The sequence below is a fragment of the Notothenia coriiceps genome, unplaced genomic scaffold (assembly GCF_000735185.1).
Source record: "Notothenia coriiceps isolate Sejong01 unplaced genomic scaffold, NC01 NC01_scaffold00006140, whole genome shotgun sequence".
NCBI classification, from domain to species: Eukaryota; Metazoa; Chordata; class Actinopteri; order Perciformes; family Nototheniidae; genus Notothenia; species Notothenia coriiceps.
The window spans coordinates 182,474-200,451 of NW_011338841.1; the positions used below are offsets into that span (position 1 = coordinate 182,474).

Below are 17,978 nucleotides of genomic sequence, written 5' to 3' on the forward strand. Positions count from 1 at the left end.
AACTTCACAGACATGTTTTGTATAGGTATGGCCCTACAATATATGTTTACAATATAGCATAATAGGTCCAATATAGCAAAATAGGTCCACTTTAATTTACATTACATACATCAATTTATTTATTTATTTTTAAATAATGGGACACAAGGGTTCGGTCCGGATTGATTTGCAGTTCGGTCCGGATCCGGACCTTGGTCTGGAGTTTGAGAAGCCCTGGTTTAAAGCGTGATCGCTTTAAACCAGGGCTTCTCAAACTCCAGACCAAGGTCCGGATCCGGACCGAACTGCAAATCAATCCGGACCGAACCCTTGTGTCCCATTATTTAAAAANGTAACTCTTTCAATGTCATACCAAGCAGGCATGAGTGTGTTTGACAGTGTGTCTCTGGAAGGGGGGCGGTAATTAGGGGCAGTTCATGAATCCATGTAAACATGACCATTGTTCAGTTAAAACGAGACGCTGCGTGCGCATCTCCTAAACCGGAAGCTCCGGTCGGCTAACGATCCGTTTATTGCGTTTATTATTTATAATTGTAATTATGGATTATCAGTAATCATTTTAAAGTTACACAGACATTGGATTAACCGTTGTTATGCCCTTGAACACAACTTTTGATCACAAAACAACAAAGGTAAGACATAATTATCATCATGGCTACGCAGGGGAGGCGCCAGGGGGAGCTAGGGGGTGCTGAAGCACCCCCCAGGATTGCCAAAGCACCCCCTAAGCACCCCCAAGAAATGTTTTTTTTTGTTTTTTCGGTTTTTTTGGAAAATTATTATTATTTTTATTAAATGAAATTAGAAAAAGTATTGATTACATCAATGCAAATGTGAAACAAACAAATGTTTGACCAAAAACATAAAGCCAACACAGGTGATATGATTAGGCCAATGGCCAGCACCCATTCGATTTTTGACCTATCCATAGGCTAAATTACTTTGTGACACTTGAGTGACTTCCTGTTAGCTAGAGTGCCAAATTATTTGCTAACAGCAAAGTCAAAAATTGATCGTTTTTTAGTCCTTAAACGTCCATGTGTGGACACTCAATCAAAACCAACTGACAGCGATAGGGATTCTGCAAATAATAGACCTCGTGAGTACAAGTAGCTTACTTCTGGGTCTCTGTGTTTCATTCAAGCTCTGCTCTGTGTGTGTGTGGCACGAGCCATTTTGTGTGCGTGCGCGAGAGCTCGAGCACCGGTGGGTATCTACCAGAGATCGTTGTGGTTAGCATATGGTGCTAACTAGCCAAGCTAACGGATATAAGGAGCTTTTTAAATAATCATTGATCTAATAATCGTTGCGTTTCATCACCGCAGCATTTTAGACAGTATCTGCCAGGTCCCGCATGAGCCGGCATATGCTCCGCCCCCTCTTACTTTTATTTATTTTTCAGTTTAAAAAACCTTTATTTATACAGGTGAACATCTCATTGAGACACAGGGTCTCATTCTCAAGAGAGACCTGTTTATACCCAGAATCAGCACTTTTGGAACAGAAAGTGAAATAGAGGGATATGAGGCATGGCTAGAATGGTCGATCTGTTTGGTTTTTTGACCAAAACACTTCATAGACATGTTTTTTATATATTTTTTATTTCTGAGACCTATGCTATTGCCTAAAAATAGCATGATAGGTGACCTTTAATATAATGTTTTCATCTTTGTTACAGAACATGGGCTTCTTTTTTAAAGTAGAGTCAATCAACGATGGAGTTGATAGTGGTGTGATTTATTGGGAAACATCATATAAGCGAGGCAAGGTCTCTTCAGTTTCCTCATCCTGTGTTACATTTCAGACATTTTTAAATGTTGTATGTAAACTATTTAAAATATATTTTCTTCACAGACACTTTCACAGATTGTCGGACTATCTTTTTGTTTGGCAATATAGATTATTCGCTGTTATGTTTTTACTTCTTTTTATGATTTTGTTTGACCTAATTCCTGTACTGTTGCAATACATTCTTATATGTTGTGTAATTACTTTGTTTTAATGCAAGACATTTCATATTTTATTAATCTGTTTTCCTACACTTTGGTTTGACTACTTTCACTCATTTTAAGTATCTAAGTCCTTTTCCAGCTATGCCATAATAAGCCAGTTTAGAAACTTAACTCTGAAGTGATCACTCAGAAAACAGAGCAGATTGAAACGCCTTCAATAGGTGAGAAGCCTGAGACAGCTGACTTGATTATTATTTCTAAATGACAGACATGTCCAGGATTACTGACAGACTGTCAAAAGCTCTCATTTATATTTCAGCTGAACACTTCATGTATCCTGTTATGGGGGCAGTGCAAACTTTTCATGAGGTCAAAGCATTTATGTTGACATTTCCCATTCTTAATGGAAAACCTAAAGCATTTTCATGTGTTTAAACCATTAAATTGCATTTAAATAATTTAAACATTGTTGTATTGTGGTGTATAAATGAATATCTATCTGCTTTCTGCTGAAGAGTTTTATATTATGTTGTTTTTTATTTGATTTGATCCCATAATTTCTTAATTTTAAGAAAAGGGTCACCAGAAAATAGATTAATACAAATCCAAGATACTATGTCTAAAGCCCCAATATGGACAAAAAGTTACCATAACATTTCAGAATTTATATATGTTTTTAAAAAAAAATCAAAACTTGATTCATCCCTCAAATGAATACGGCAAAATGGAGCTTGCAATCCTACGAGTAAACATTGACTAATAAAAAACATAAGAGTTGTTGATACATTTGTTTATTGAACATAAAACATTTACATGCAGCCGTCAATTATCAGTCATCATTACAAAATCCATGCTTATCCTCAGGCAAGCAGCTGCCCAAACAGCGACGCTGCATAACGGATATAAATGATGAAGTTAGACACTGAGATGATGTTCCACTCAGTTTATTGAAGCCTCCTGAGGGCATAGAGGATGTTTTGTCCTGCACAAGTGATGCTGGGTTTGTGGAAAACGAAATGAAAGTCCTCAGTGTTTCAGATGCACTTGAGCAGGTAGGAGTTGCAGTTGGCTCCTCGGCCGCAGTCACACAGCTTCCCGATGCGGGGCCCGAACTTCATGGCACACCGGTCCCCCATCCCGCACTGAGGGGAGGTGGAGAGGACATTAATAAACAATAAAAACTTTGAAAAAGGTTGTTCAATTTCCAAAGAGGATTGGCAACACTGGCAGGAAGTACTTCATTATTAATATTAATTGACACCTTAAGGTCTTTCCATTATACAGTATATTAGATTTGAGTCATTGTTCCTATTCTCAGTTCTTCTTCTGATGTATGACACAAGAGAAAGAGGGTGACATGTTAATCATTCCAGCATTTTTCAGAGGAATAATTAAGTCTTGTTCATTAGCTGGTTTTGTCTCACTTCAGAAGGATTAAAGCTTTAAATTGCTCTCTTTCAGCTAATTGGAGTCGGGCAGCAAGGCTGTAATTGCGCCAAGTAAAACACTTTTCTCCTTATCTTTTAATTACTGGTTTAATTTAACAGCAGTGATGGAGTTTTGCACACAATGTATAGGAATGTCTTACACTAATCTTTAAATTACAAAATTATAGGGACATAAGGTATTGCTGCATCCATAAATAATGACGTTACCAGTGCGATGGTTCCTCTCTTTTCAGTGGAAGGACTCCGGTCATGCATCCTGCCCAGCAGAGCCTCCAGTGCTTCGATCTGCTCAGCAAAGAATAGATTGCAAAAAAATAGACAAATGTATCCAATTCAAGCTGTTTGTGAAAGTTCATATCTAAAACATTTAAATATCAACGTAACCCTCCTGTTGGTTCGGGTCAAATCATATATGTATGTACTACTTTCATCATCATAAATATTGTTTGATTTGATTGCTTCAAGGCCTTATGATATCCTCCACAGCAGGCATAACATATAACATTGATTCTGTATATTCACTGCAGTTATTCATGGACACCAGTAGTCTGAGACATAGTAAAAGGGTGTTATGAAAATATGTTGATGATAAATGTGATTAATACATTTAGAGCAGTTAAAACAGAATGGCCAAAATGTACAGGGAACACCAAAATAAGGGTGGGGTGGCGGTGGGGGGGACACAAACACAACAGGGGGGTCCAGTTAGGTTTCTTTCAATTAATAATATACTTTTTTAAACTGTAGGCCAGTGTTCTGTGTCTGTAATTCTTTATTGAGGACCCAATTAAAACCATTGTGCCATTTTTTATATTGTTCATCTTTTACACACATTTACCAAAGTTCCATTTGATGGATTTGTACCAGAAGTTAAAACAATGGAGTGTGGGTTTGAACATAGATTAGCTGCAGTATGATGGGTAGGTAGAGTTTAGGTGGAAAATCAGTGTTAAAATAAGGTTGAAAAAATAACCTCTGACCAATACATGAGTACATTTCAATGAAAACTCCACATGCATCCTCATTTTAAAGACCAAGTACAACCAACGTTTGAATTCCTATCATAAAACGTTTATGTATGTTGACTGTCAATCTATTGTGTATAACTATAACACATAGATTTAATAATGGTATATTTCTGTGAATGTTTCCTCTTTTGCAGGGAAATAAATATTCTATAAAATCCAAAGAAAATAAACAGGGGATGTCCAAAGGCTTTTTGCACACACTTTTGCAAAAAAAAAAGCTAAATCTGATAGACACTTGCATATACACAATCTTCAACAGGTTGTTCATTCTGCAAAAGTTTAGCTTCAGGGATCTTTATCTTTTGAACCACACTATTAACTTTTCTCCATAAATCAACACGGGTGGAGCATGTCCAGATACTGACCAGGTCTCTGTCTGTGGCCGGCTCGGGTCTGTCCGCTCTCAAGTCCTCGGCGGACACTTCCTGTGACGCCTGGCCGTGACACAGGACGGAGAGCAGGCCGAGGAACAGCATCCCGCGGAGCATCCCGGAGCTATCCGTGGTGCTGCCGGAGGAGGAGGGCGGGGGTCCTGGCAAGAGGCAGCAGATCAGTGGTGGTGGAGCAGAGAGTCGTTGCCGGTCCACAGGAGATCTCCCTCCAACCACCGGACATCCACCACTCTTATATGGGCTCGCATAGCCCCGCCCGAGAGGCCACTGCAGGAGGAACATGCAGGAGAGCCTGGGCTGCAGGGTGGAGAAATCCAACACACTCTGTCTTCTAAATTATATTAGCTTTCCAGATTATGTGAATATATTTATTTGAAACTCGTCTTCTCTGCAGTGGTGGAAAGTACTCAAGTACTGTACTAAAGTAAGGTACTGACTGAGGAACTAATACTTAAAGATATTGACATGGAATAATAGGTTAAGATCTCTAGCTGTAATGAACAAGTTCATCTATCAAAGATCGGAAACAGCACTTTTATATATTTAATTATGATAGTGTAGAAATACACTACAAAATGTAAGTAAAATAAATAAAGGCATTCAGTGTAAATATTAAGATTCATATCCGCCCAATAAATTGCTTAAGAAAGACAACACAAATCCATTTAGAATGTTTAATATAAGAGGAACTTTTTCTTTGAATGTGAAGGTATTTTCCTAGTGTATGAATGAAACAGAGTGCTATTTAATGTTTCTATTAGTGCTATTTTAATGTTGTTTTTGAAGAGTTTAATCATTATGAATGGCATCACAGTTTAAATTGACTTAAAAATGCTATCTGATTCAAGATGCATGATTACTAAAACGTTTATTTTTGCATTAACAAGCTGAATTACTCCAAAGCCTGAACTTTCATCTGGAAAAAAACCTCCCTATAATGAAAGGTATAAACTGAAGCCTCAAATGTGGTGGCTGACAGGGGCCAACGTGCTACAACGGCCCATTAGGAGAAACTTTATAAAGCAATGCAGACATAAAAACATCAATATGCCGAAACACATGCAAATGAAGAAACATCTTCACCAACTCACAGGGTTAAGTGTGTGTCGCAGATACAAAACAATGCAAATAAAAAATAAAAGCTCAAAACACTATTGGAAACAGGGACTCTTAAAGTGATGCACACAGCTGGGACCGGACGCTTGTTGACGTTCGGGGATACATTTGCCAATAATCCCTGTCACTGGAAATGTACCTAAAAAGCTAGTTTATGCAGAGCTTCCGTTTTGGGCCGTTGTAGTTTATTTGCCCCTGTCAGCCACCGTACTCATGACTCCAGACTCACTTTACATTTTATTAAATCAATAAATTGAGCATCATCTCAGAAAACCTAAAAATTAGAAACCTTTTCCGTAAATAGTAAACTTTGTACTGCAGTGGCATTTACATTCTTTATTTAAAAACAGATTTTATGTTTTTTTTGTTTTTTTTAAATACATTGCAATTCGGATCACCAGATGTAAACAGACACAGAGAGTAAAGAAAAGCATTTGCTTTTATTTGTTTTGGGGCAGATCACTCACCCACCATGTTTTTCGGAAAAGAGATGGGATTGCAATTCGGATCACCAGATGTAAACAGACACAGAGAGTAAAGAAAAGCATTTGCTTTTATTTGTTTTGGGGCAGATCACTCACCCACCATGTTTCGGAAAAAGAGATGGGGGGGGGGGTGGTGGCTGTCATGTATTTTTAATCCCTCCCTCTCTCTCATTATAGTTTCAGTGCCAAATTGAAGTTGTTGGAAAATTATTCAGTGTTTTTACTTTCGTTAAAAACAATTTTCTGGACAATCAAAAGGCAAAATAAGCACTTTCAGTTGTCCTATAAAGGATATCTTTAAAATAAAAAGCACAACTCTGCAGATAACAGTTTGGGAATTACATTTACATGTATAACACTATGTGACCTTTCCTGAAATGTCAGGAACATAACATTGTGACAGATGGTATTTCTTTATTAAACACCACAACTCAAATACAAGTCTTTATATTGAGGACTTTTCAAATGTATGGTTGTTCAAGTATATACTCATAAGTACTGTCCTAAATATGGATTACTGACATTTCTCTTTATTTTCTGCCATGTCAGCTGTTTAGAATAGATGTCTGAGATGGTGTTTTCACTTGCAAGTGTTTTTCTATTTTCTTAATTAAATTCAGTCCGATACCTGTTGGGTATCTTTTAACCATCTCTGTATCTTTTAATGAAGTGCCTAATGTGTAGGTACAGGAACGGATCATTTGGGACTAATGCAGGCCTCAGGACAAGTTGTTAATCAGACCGTTTATTGCCCTATATCTCTTCCTGTGTCCTCGGATCATTGGATGCATCATTCCTTGTTGTTCCAAGATGGAGATCTTACACAAAGGTGATAAAGCCTTGGCAGAGATTCAAAGACATGGGGACCTGCTTGTGGAGATCAGGGGGGCAAACTATGTGTCTTTTACATCTTATTTTTTTCCGGAAGAGGATTAGGGCCTCATGTGAAAATGATTTGGAGATCTGACCAAAATAGTTTTTTTTCTCAGAATTCTGAGATTAAAGTGAGAACTACATTTTTTTCTCTCTAAAGGTGACTATATTAGTTTTGAAAGTTGAGTTATCAATACATTTTTTGTTTACATATTTCAAAAATGTCAATCAGATCAAATCAGTCAGGTTTGTTTCGTGACTGCCCTGAAAACCAGATTAAAATGTTATTTATTAGGATGACTTGAGGTTACAGCTGTAGGTTTTAAAATGTTGACTATAGTCTTTTCTCAAGGTCCAGTTTCTATCTGAGTCTCTGGAACTATAGTGAGACCTATAGAAATACTGAACATATGTCTGATAAGATAGAGACAAATAGCAATTGAACAGAACTGTGATAAGATCATCAGTTTCTCTTCAGTTAATGAAGATGTGATGAACAGTAATATTACTGTTATGTAGTGTTAACGCATCTATTGGCTGGCGCTCCAACACATTGTACATGACATCCTGTAGTATATTCTGGGTGTTTCTCAATCTCGAGTACGCTTGCTTGGTAGCTGTCTTCCGAGTCACTTGCTTCAGAAGCGAGGAAGAATCCTTCCTGGCATTCGGAAAACAAAGAGTGGAACAGGCTAGCAAGTGTGCAGGTGTGCGTCATATTAGAGGCCCCGCCTTACATTTTCCGCCACAGATTTGGGGAAATTGGTCCGTGCGCAAAGCATTGTGGGGATTTTAAGACCGCGGAGTCTACACATGTGCAGCCTCGAAATTTCTCCAAACGAAGTACGCCGGGCTCGGTAGAATTCCAAGTATGCTGGACATTGGAACAGTACTTCGGCGGCACTCAATGACGTATATATGCTTGAAATAGTGGCTCTGGAGCAGCTTTACTCGAGATTGAGAAACACCCACAGTCTAATGGGAAACCCTAAATGTTTGAGCACCCTCTATGAAACGTCAAGCTACCCCACAGCACGCCCAAAATAAATCTCTGGCGCCACCACTGAGCCTGACTATTTGTGTTGGGGGGGCCCGACTTCTTTTTTTCTCCAAAGGGGGGGCCTGACAGAAAAAGTTTGAGAACCACTGCAGTAGAGGCATAACATGAACCTGAACATTTGCAGAAAAGGGCCCCTTTAAACTATTTTAAACATTGAAAATTACCATGCATATTATTTTTCATACACTGAAAAGTATTTTCCAGAAAGTAAACCATAAACGCTAATTCATCTTCAAACATTGTTTCCGTTTTAATATCATCCAGAGGTTGAAGTACTATGTTAATTATGTAACAATAGAAATACTGTCTATGTAGTAATACTCAATACAAGTAAAATACTTATTTAAGAAGATGAACAGAAGTTGTTTCAGGTAAATATCCTTAAGACATAATTGTACTTTACTTTATTCCAATGATATGCTACTTTATACTTTTAGTCCATTACATTTTAGAGGCCAATATCATACGTTTTACTACCCTAAATGTATTAAACACTCATAGTAAACATTTTGTATTGATAATAAAATGATGATATAATATTCTACTATAAAATAATGCAAACACTAAACACTAATAACTTATAATTAGGGTTCCCAGAGCCCTGCTTGGAGCCCTGCCTCTGCACCTGCCTGCAGCGGACAGCAGGTGGCGCTGTGGCAGCTCTCTGTCCACCTGGAGGCTGTCGAGCTGTTTCCTGAAACGCATACTTCAGGATTAGGAAGAACACACCCAGTGACATCAGTGAGGTTTGAAGAAGAAAAAGTCTACAGTCAAAGTGCAGAGGAGGAACAAGAGGGCCGAAATGTCCTGCCCGGTTTTCTGTCAGATTTGAGTGTTTTTGTGACTACGGAGGGTTTAGGAACCAAGCTGTCCAAAGTTGTGCGTGAAGTTTTTTTTCTTCTTTACTGAAGCTAACCGTGGAGCGCAGAGTGCCGCGTTTCTCAAGAGAGCAGGATGTCAACTTCTGACGAGGCAGACGGGCTCCGGCCGAGATATGGCTGTAAGTTTTCTCTTTCTGCTCACCTTGACATGCAGGCGGACAGGCAGGCGGGCGGGCGGCTTCCCCTCACTCTACCGGGGAGAACAGCCCCGGATCCCCGCTTTGCTGCATGCAAACGCACCTCAAAGGTTTTCGAAAAGTTTTTGAACTAAATGCTCAGTTTGGGTTTTATTTCTGACAGCATGGCTACAGCTAAATTATGACTTCCGCGTTTTTAATAATAATGCATCGCAGTGTGAAGAGGGAGTAGGTCTGCTTTTAGAGTTTACACAACTTTTTCTTCCACACATACACGTTAGTTTTTAACGTCCAAGTGGTTACCTACGCACGCCAAGTATTAAAACCAGGGCAGAATGTTCCAAATGCAAGGTTTTTATTTGTATTTCTTCATACACTTTAACTGAAAACCAACGCCCATGGATCACTTTTAATGAACTTAAACTAAAAGAAACTAGAACAAAATCTTGGGTGCAAAATGTGGAGATTGTGTGAATATTAGGCCTCCATATTTCACTTTGGTTGCACATTATAACCCATCAAATATGGAACAAAATAAGTAGTTTATTTTAGCAGGCACATGCCAACATTCCATTTTTGAATTGTAACGGTGAACCTAGAAACTGGGGCTGAAGGGTGATTTGTGAATTTCTATGGCATGTGTTGTCAGTTTTTGTTGAAATCAGGATTTACCTGTTGATGATGATGCCTGCTGACCCACCTCTGATGTGACAGGATAGGAGGCTAAAATGGGGCCTCTTTGTATTGCGCGCCCTCCTGTGCCCCATCCCCCCGCTCTATCATTTGGGAGAAAACTTATTTGAGGGAACATTTGAGTGCAGGCGGGATCACGGCTCCACTCATTGTTTTTTGTTTGTGGCGTATGAATAAGCATGCCATTTAAAGACAAAGGCTTGCCCTCATCTTACAGTCTGGCAGCCCTGAGCCACATTGAGCTCATTTGTTAACTTGCTACACAGATGACTAATGAATGAGGCCTGTTTCCTTTGTAAAACACTTCAGTATATAGGAGAGGCCTGGGAGTGGGATGGAAACTTCTCCTGGCGATGCAACCAGGGAGAAAACAGCAACAAAAAATAAAAATGTTTTATTCTTTCTTGACTTTAGCGGTCAATTCATTAAAGGTTCCAGTGTTCTCTCAGATATCGGATAATAACTTCTGTTTTTGCCTCAGTTGAAAGTCATTTGTGTATGTTTTTTGGGCTCCAGCGGTCCTGGATGGGGTCGAGCGGCTAACAGCGGAGGAGATGGATGAACGGCGGCAGGCCAACATGGCCTACGAGTATCTGTGTCACCTGGAGGAAGCCAAAAGGTAAGAGCTGAAAGATGATTCACCTGCTGACTAAACCTCTTCAGGCTTCTCAAAAGGGGGAAAGCTGGCGGCGATTCAAAGAAATAGAAATAGAGCTGCAATAAGGCCTGCAACAGGCTATTATCAGAATCATCGATATATTTACGGAATATTTTATCCATTAAATGCCCACAAGAATTTCAGAAAAGTATGAACATTTCAATTTAGGATTGCCATTAGGAGGCCAAAGATTAGTCTTCCAATTGCTTATTTCCTCCGACCACCAGTCCCAAAAATAATCAGTTTTTCTATCAAAGACACACAAGAAAAGAAGGAAATCCTCAGGATACAGATACCAGATGCATTGATTTAGTTCACCGGATTGGCACCAATACTGACCGTACCAAGGGTTCATGTATTGGCCATGGCATGAACAATCCACAACAAATAGGGGTTCTTTGGCAATTTCATTAACATTCTTTTAAAAAATGCCTACAAAATGTCAGAACATTTTGAAAAATTGTAATCGTATATTCCTAGAAGCTTCTTTTTTCCAACCAACAGACCAAAACCCCCAAATAATCAGTTTTACTGTCAAAAACATTTAAGAAAAGAAGGAAATTCTCAAGAATTAAGCTAAGAATGCATCTTTCAGCATCTGAATGAAATTACTGGTTGCTTGGACTTCAGAAGTCATGCACTTGTGTTGATAGATAGGAACTGAAATCTGTAAAATATGGCTTCGTGTTCGGCTTTAGTTTGTTCGTTTGACCTCCACTTACTCACTTTTTGTAATTTTGCTGTTGATACCTTAGATAGAGCTGGGTATAGGACCTCCTTTATTTCTCTATGTTTACTTATTCTGTGATCTGAATGATACATTTGGCCAATTTTGATGAAGATTCAACGCTCTTGACCTTACTAAGGGGATCAAGTATTGGTCATGATGTGACCCATGCACTTTATATACTGTTTCTTAGTCAATTTCATTATGAAATTCAGTTTTGATTCCATTGGTTACATCCAGTCACAGCAGGCTGCTGACTCAGGTTTGAGTGCAACAGCAACTTCTGGTCTCATGTTGCCTTACAAGCAAAGTTTCCAAAGAGTATCATACAGTTGGCTCTATATCTTTTGGTTAAAAGGGAGCATTGTGGAGATGGATTGGTGCTCTTCAATGGGAAGATCTACTTCGCAGAGTTTGTTATGAGCCTCAATCTGACTGAACAACTGGGAAGTCCACCCATTTGTATTAGGCAGTTCAGTGCAGCGGATGTCAGTTTGATCATTTAATCCCCACTGATGCTTAAGCTACAGTTGGTTATTAGGCTCTGTGTTTTGGTACTGACTGTAAAGCAGAAAATGACAAGTCTTGAGAGTTAGAATTCAATGTTTGGACAGATTCATCTCCATTTCCTTTTCTGTCGTCTGATATTTCCACATGAAGTCTTTCCAGTTTTTCCATATCCTATTTTGCCAAAGTCCTCACACAGCTGCTTGTGTTTAAAAAAACAACAACATTTGAGAACTTTTACTTCTTTAGTGACTGATATCATTTTTTTTTTAGACATTTCTAAATAACAAAGACGTGGCGATAAAAATGAAAGGTTTCTGAGATTTTTTGGACATTATTTCCTCAACAATAGATAATAATATCATGTGTGTCATCACGTATGATGATGGATTAAATTATTGTAGAAATTAACTTTATATTTCAAACTTAAGCCAAACTTGTCATTTGATACTTGGAATTGGAATTTATGAAGAAGTAGATGAAGTGTGTTTGTCTCGCACACACACATTTATGTACCCGTGTGTTGGTGTTTGCAGTGTGTTAACGTGTTTTAGTGGCTCTGTAGCCGACCCCGCTGCAGACTAGCAGATTCAAAAGAGGAAGGACCGCGCGAGACAGGAAGTGACTCAGTCCCTGTTGATTAGAGTATTTCCCACTGTTGCCACAGAAACCGACAGTTGTCATAGCGACAGGTTCCGGCGTAAATGCGCTCTGCTGTAAATAAAAAAAAAAATAAGCTGTTGTCCGGCATCTCTCTCCTGCTCGGTTATTACTTACCATCCACCTGTGATGTTCAGGAAATTCCTGGAAGGCTTTTGTTTTGTCTGGTCCCATTTTTTCCATCCACCTGAGCTTTACCTCAGTTTGTTCTCACAGTTATTCCCCAAAATAACTTTAACTAAACCATGCAAGTTTCCCTGAACGTTTCTCAATAAAATAAGAGCAATATATATTTTACAGCCAAAAGAAAGATGGCCTCAGTCAAAACTCTTTATGACTTGTTGCTGCAGTTTGGTCAATCTTTGTGACAGACAAAAGTCTGACAGTGGTGTGATGGGGATTCCCACCAACATTTGCATGTCAGGGTAGAATTTTTCAGAGGAAGGAAGGTTTTTTTTCTTGTTGAAGCTAGCGTCTTTAACCCACAGAGTCTGATCGAACACGTCTGATGGTTTATTAAGATTTTACTTTGATGAATGACTGTGTTATGAAATTAAGTTTGATGGCTCAGCTGATTACCTGGGTTAGTGTAGGCTGTGTAATTAAGGCAGAAGATGGACTACTTAATCCCGTTTTTCAGAAATATACTACTGCTTGATAATGTTGTTGGTGGTTTGTAGCCATATAGGTCTGTTGCTCTACTTCCAGCAGAGTATGGCTGCGAACTCCTGTTATTGGTCCAGGGCTTGTTTTCATGGGAACTGAAGAGTCTGCTATCAACCATTTGTTGCCACAGCCCACATTTTGAATTTACATAAGCACACATCTCTTAAATGGTCAAACCTGAAAAGTGAGTTTTTCTTATTATACTATATTCAGTCTTTGGACACATTGAGACGACTGTTTGAAGTCTAATTTGCCTAGATACTACGTAAATAAAGTATGATGAGCAATTGGTTGTATCTCAGAAAATAGAAGGAAAAGATATGCACATTGCTCACACATGCAGTATTCAGAAAAAATTGTGCAGACTTTAATAATCACAATGTTAGCTTTTTACCTTGGATGTATAAAGAGAACTGGATAAGGCGTCGGGGCGGGTCCCCGTTCATTCCTATGAGAGATGCCCAGTGGCGCATTAAGCCAAAAAGGACTGACTCAAAAACAAAAGTATCCAGATCATGTGGGGTCTTGGGCCCATAGAACACGCACTAGCTCTTTTGGCTAAGCCCCGCCTCCGATCAGCTCTGTCATTGAGGGTCACGCTCAGTCAAATTTTATATATGCAAAAAAGACAGACTAACCGTTTGGCTACTACTGAAATGTTTTCAATATCCAGCTCACCTCCTGGGGGCTTGGTTTTTCCTAATTTTTCTTTTATTAAAGTTTGATTCAAGTGAGTAAGTGTGTAACCAATTCCACTGAAACAGAAATAATTTGCATTGAACAGCAAAGCACTTTTGTTGTTATTTGCTGATGTTGATGCAGCTCTTTCACCCTGCGAGCGTCCTGATTGGTCGATCGTGTTCCCCTCAGGCAGATTTTCAGGTAGCTCTATGTGGGGAACACCCGAGCCTGCGGGGGATGGCTGCTGGAGGAGGAATGCTGGGAGTGTGTGTCTCGGCTGCGTGGTATGATGGGAATGCCTCTGACAGGTGCACAGCAGGGTATGAGCCGGATGCCCTGTGGGGGTGGCTGCAATGCATTGTGGCTCTTTAAGACTACTACAGGTGTGTGTTCGAGCACAAAAGGCCTACATGGATAATGGCACTTCATGAACTCATACTCTCTCTGCAGAGATGCAAAATATGTGTTATCACTCTTATTTTCATGTTCCCATGAGATGCTGAGAAACAGTCTGAGGCCTGCTGTGCGTGTTATCACACCATATTTGAATTCTAGGTCACCTGCAAATATGTTGTAATGCTGCTAAACTTTTCTCTTTGGCTATAGCTTTTACTATTTTCTTTATTGATTATTCTTACAATTAATTATTGGATAACTTTGCACATTTCTCAAAAATTGAGATTTTTTTATTTTTCTTTATATATTGTGTAGTATTTTTTTCACATTTGAATTGGAATTTTTGTTTTCCATTTTTGTTTTTCATTTTCTCCTATGTTTATGTCATGCACGAGAGCCAAACCAAATTCCTTGCACGTCACAACCTTGTTGGCAATAAACCAAATTAGGATCCTAGGTCTAATTGACCAATATATGAAACATAAAAAGCTGCAAATGTCCATTTGATTGAGCTGGTATGAGAACATTTGGGCATTTTAACTTAAAGGTGGGCTAGGTCATTTTGGAGAAACCGGCTCGAGTGCACTAGAATTTGAAAATACACAGCCGGAAAAAATCTGCCACTTCCTTACAGAGCCCCTCCTCCAACACACACCAACGCGCACATGACCAATGAGGGCACGAGATAAGTTTGTGCACAGATGGAAGGCTGACAGGTAGGTAGGCCATCCAGTTATTTTAGCCGGGCCGGCTCAGATGATTGGTCGTGCTTTTTACAGTACTACGGCTTCCACAGATGACATTTTTTTTATGGTTCTTTTGTCAAAGCACTTAAGATATTCATTGCTATCGGGATGTTAAGAGCATTTCATGGAATATAACAAAAAGTGTATCTCGAGCCGGTTTCTCAAACTTACCTACCCCACCTTTAAATGACTCCTACCTAATCACAAATTCTCACCAACCGATCATGTAAACAGCATTTTTGTACTCAAATAACTTATTGGCATTTATACTCTGAATTTATTCGAACAAAAAGGCCCTCTTACTCTGTATATCCTAGTTGGCTGCTTCAGTCTCTGAGAATGCAGTTGGACATGTTATGTTTTCAGTGAGATGCTTCACTTTATTGATCTGTGCACACTGCTAACTGCACATTCCCTCCTTATCACATCAGTGCACAGAAAACAGTTTCAAGTAGTTTCGCTGTAGATTCTCTGTCGATAACTGACTCATACAATTAAGTTTCCTGACACCCTGCGCCACGTGCACTGAAGCTGGTAGTAAATAACTCACTCAGCAGATTATTGAGTGACAGCACAGCATAGTGAATGTGAACAGGAGCGTTTGATTATTCTTCAGGGGAGGGGAGGAGAGAGTAATTGTGCAGTGAGTGAGATTAATATTTATTTTAATTTTCCTTCTTTTCCTTCTTTTCTTGTGTGTATATTTCTAATACGATAAGATCTGTCAGCTCCCTGAGCAGACACAGAGACTGGCAATGAATATTTAACTAGAACTTGTTTTTATTGTATTATTCAATTTTTTTGTAAAGAAAGTAGGATAAATAGAAGAAGAACAAAGTAAAGCATATATTATTATTGCCCAATCTGTGTTGTAGATGTCCATTTTAGATTTTGTAGCGTCACTTCCTGGTTAAACTCTCCTTCCATTCCTTGCTGTGGAGGAGGATTACAGATGTTTTGGGTGTGCTCACTTTCAGTTTCTGGTGCTAATAGTTGTGTGTGTTTGTGTTTGGAGGGGGGGGGATTGTTTACATGCTGTGGGATTGTCTGACCTCGTGTCACTGCCTGACTGGACATACTGGTTCCAGTGGTGTAAACACATTATCTGAATGCCAGCATTTAACATGCTAAATAACTCTCTGCATGAATTTACACCATGTGGAGGGAGACCACAACTTTGAAAATTAGGCCCAAGACCAGTTAATTTGAACATTTGAACTGAGCTTAGATTGAAATACAAATGCATGCAAAACATCCTTTTATTTTTATTTGTTAGTTGATCATTTTCCTGCTGTTTTTGAATCAAACAAACTGTATTGTCCACTAGAGAGGAAGTCTGTCTTTACAGTTGGTCAGTAAAAAGCAGTACGAGAACATGTATACATGAAAATGCTTAGGGGGCGTGGTCTTGCCAATTTGACACACCCAAACACCTTATCAAACGAGAAATTCCCTCAATTTTTAAAAGGATCCTACCAATTTTGATTGGTGGCTGGTATCGACTTTTCCTAGTTTGGCCCCTAAAAAACGCATGAAACACTTAAAATGTAGTTAATTGACACACAAGTTAAAACAAGGAACAAAAGAGAACAAGTATTCAAACTACAAATAGCAGTAGAAATACAGTAGCTCTGTTTTAACTGTTCTTCTTTTGAGCAGCGTTGTAAAGCTGATGGCATAAGGAAAATATTGACCTTTTCATAAACTAATTTCACTACGTTTGTGTTGTTGTGCTCTCCCTCTTCCTCGGCCCTGCCCACAGCTGTAATTCTGTAGGAGTCTTTGTTTAGACGGTGCTCAACTGAGTGAAGTCCTGCAATGACTACTGCCGAGGGAGGGCTGACGTATAAACCAGCAGGGTTTACTCCAGCGTCAGCCTGATTTACCTGATGTGTGATTAGTAAAGTCTGCCTCAGAGAGCTACAGTTTTTATGGAGTTAAGGTAGGGAGGATGATACTACCTTAACTCCATTTAAAAACAGCCTATCGACCACATCACTGCCATCTGTGGTCTTCATCCTTCCTTCGACAGGGAGGGTTACATTCAGATCTGGAGTTTAAATAGTGTCTAATTAGTGTTTAGTGTAATTTCTTTAAATGACAGGGTTCACTATAAGAATGATTTTCTCCTAAATGTTGAAGGATTTGAGAAAAAGAACATGACCCTTGAAAATGAATGGTCTTGAAAGTATTTTCTGAAAAATAAATTACGAAAATACACCACTCTTGGGGTAGAGTTTGTGTTGATTTAGCACAAGTGTTAGGTTTGAAATAAATGTGATTTTCTGATGTGGAAAGATAAAATTACTGATGGCCAAAACGTGTCACTTTTGAGACCTTGTGGTTCAAACTCAAACTAGTTCAGCGTAATGCTCCATTTGACCCAACTGCCTACACCTTTATAAAAAGTGGCATCAGTTCTTGTCCTAAAGGTAATAGGGGTTCTTACCTCCCTTTCCTCTTCAGTTAATTTGACATATTGCTCTTACCGACCATTTTAGTTATGTTTGTAACTATTTCTTCTGTAGGTTGTTATGTTGTTCTGTATGTATGTACAGTATGTCTGTATGGATTCATGACTGTTCCAAAAAGCTCAAAAATAGTATGTGTTTGTGTCTGCTCATTGATCTTGATTTGACTTTGATGACGGTGACTATCACCAGAGGCCTGTACTACGAAGCTGGTTCAACCTAACCTGGATATGTTTGAGTTAGCCAGTTGGCCTAATCCAAAACATACGCGCTCTCGCTAAACGGTACTACGACGCGGGTTATCAAGTGGATCGCTCAAGCCAGCCGTGTCCTATCTAGTTAGGTGCGCGCAAACGCGACGCGCGTCGCGACGGCCAGCTTACGAGTTTATGGTGCGGAAG

The 17,978-nt window shown here is 39.2% G+C and overlaps 1 protein-coding gene across 1 annotated transcript; it reads right to left on the reverse strand.

Moving 5' to 3' along the window:
* Nucleotides 1-2,737: 2,737 nt before the first annotated feature.
* cartl (cocaine- and amphetamine-regulated transcript-like) lies at nt 2,738-5,113 on the reverse strand. Its single transcript, XM_010768961.1, has 3 exons — nt 4,794-5,113; nt 3,608-3,685; nt 2,738-3,094 (listed from the first exon to the last, which is right to left on the reverse strand). The coding sequence occupies exons 1-3, from the start codon at nt 5,100-5,102 to the stop codon at nt 2,987-2,989; spliced, it is 495 nt and encodes a 164-aa protein (XP_010767263.1). The 5' UTR covers nt 5,103-5,113; the 3' UTR covers nt 2,738-2,986.
* Between the last annotated feature and the right edge of the window lie 12,865 nt (nt 5,114-17,978).

What these genes read in the sequence shown, in the direction of transcription:
- cartl (XM_010768961.1), bottom strand. Translation starts at nt 5,102, where the DNA reads ATGTTCCTCCTGCAGTGGCCTCTCGGGCGGGGCTATGCGAGCCCATAT. An exon ending in CGGCCACAGACAGAGACCTG is followed by an intron (nt 3,686 to 4,793) that starts GTCAGTATCTGG and finishes TTTGCTGAGCAG; the next exon opens with ATCGAAGCACTGGAGGCTCT. An exon ending in AGAGAGGAACCATCGCACTG is followed by an intron (nt 3,095 to 3,607) that starts GTAACGTCATTA and finishes ACCTCCCCTCAG; the next exon opens with TGCGGGATGGGGGACCGGTG.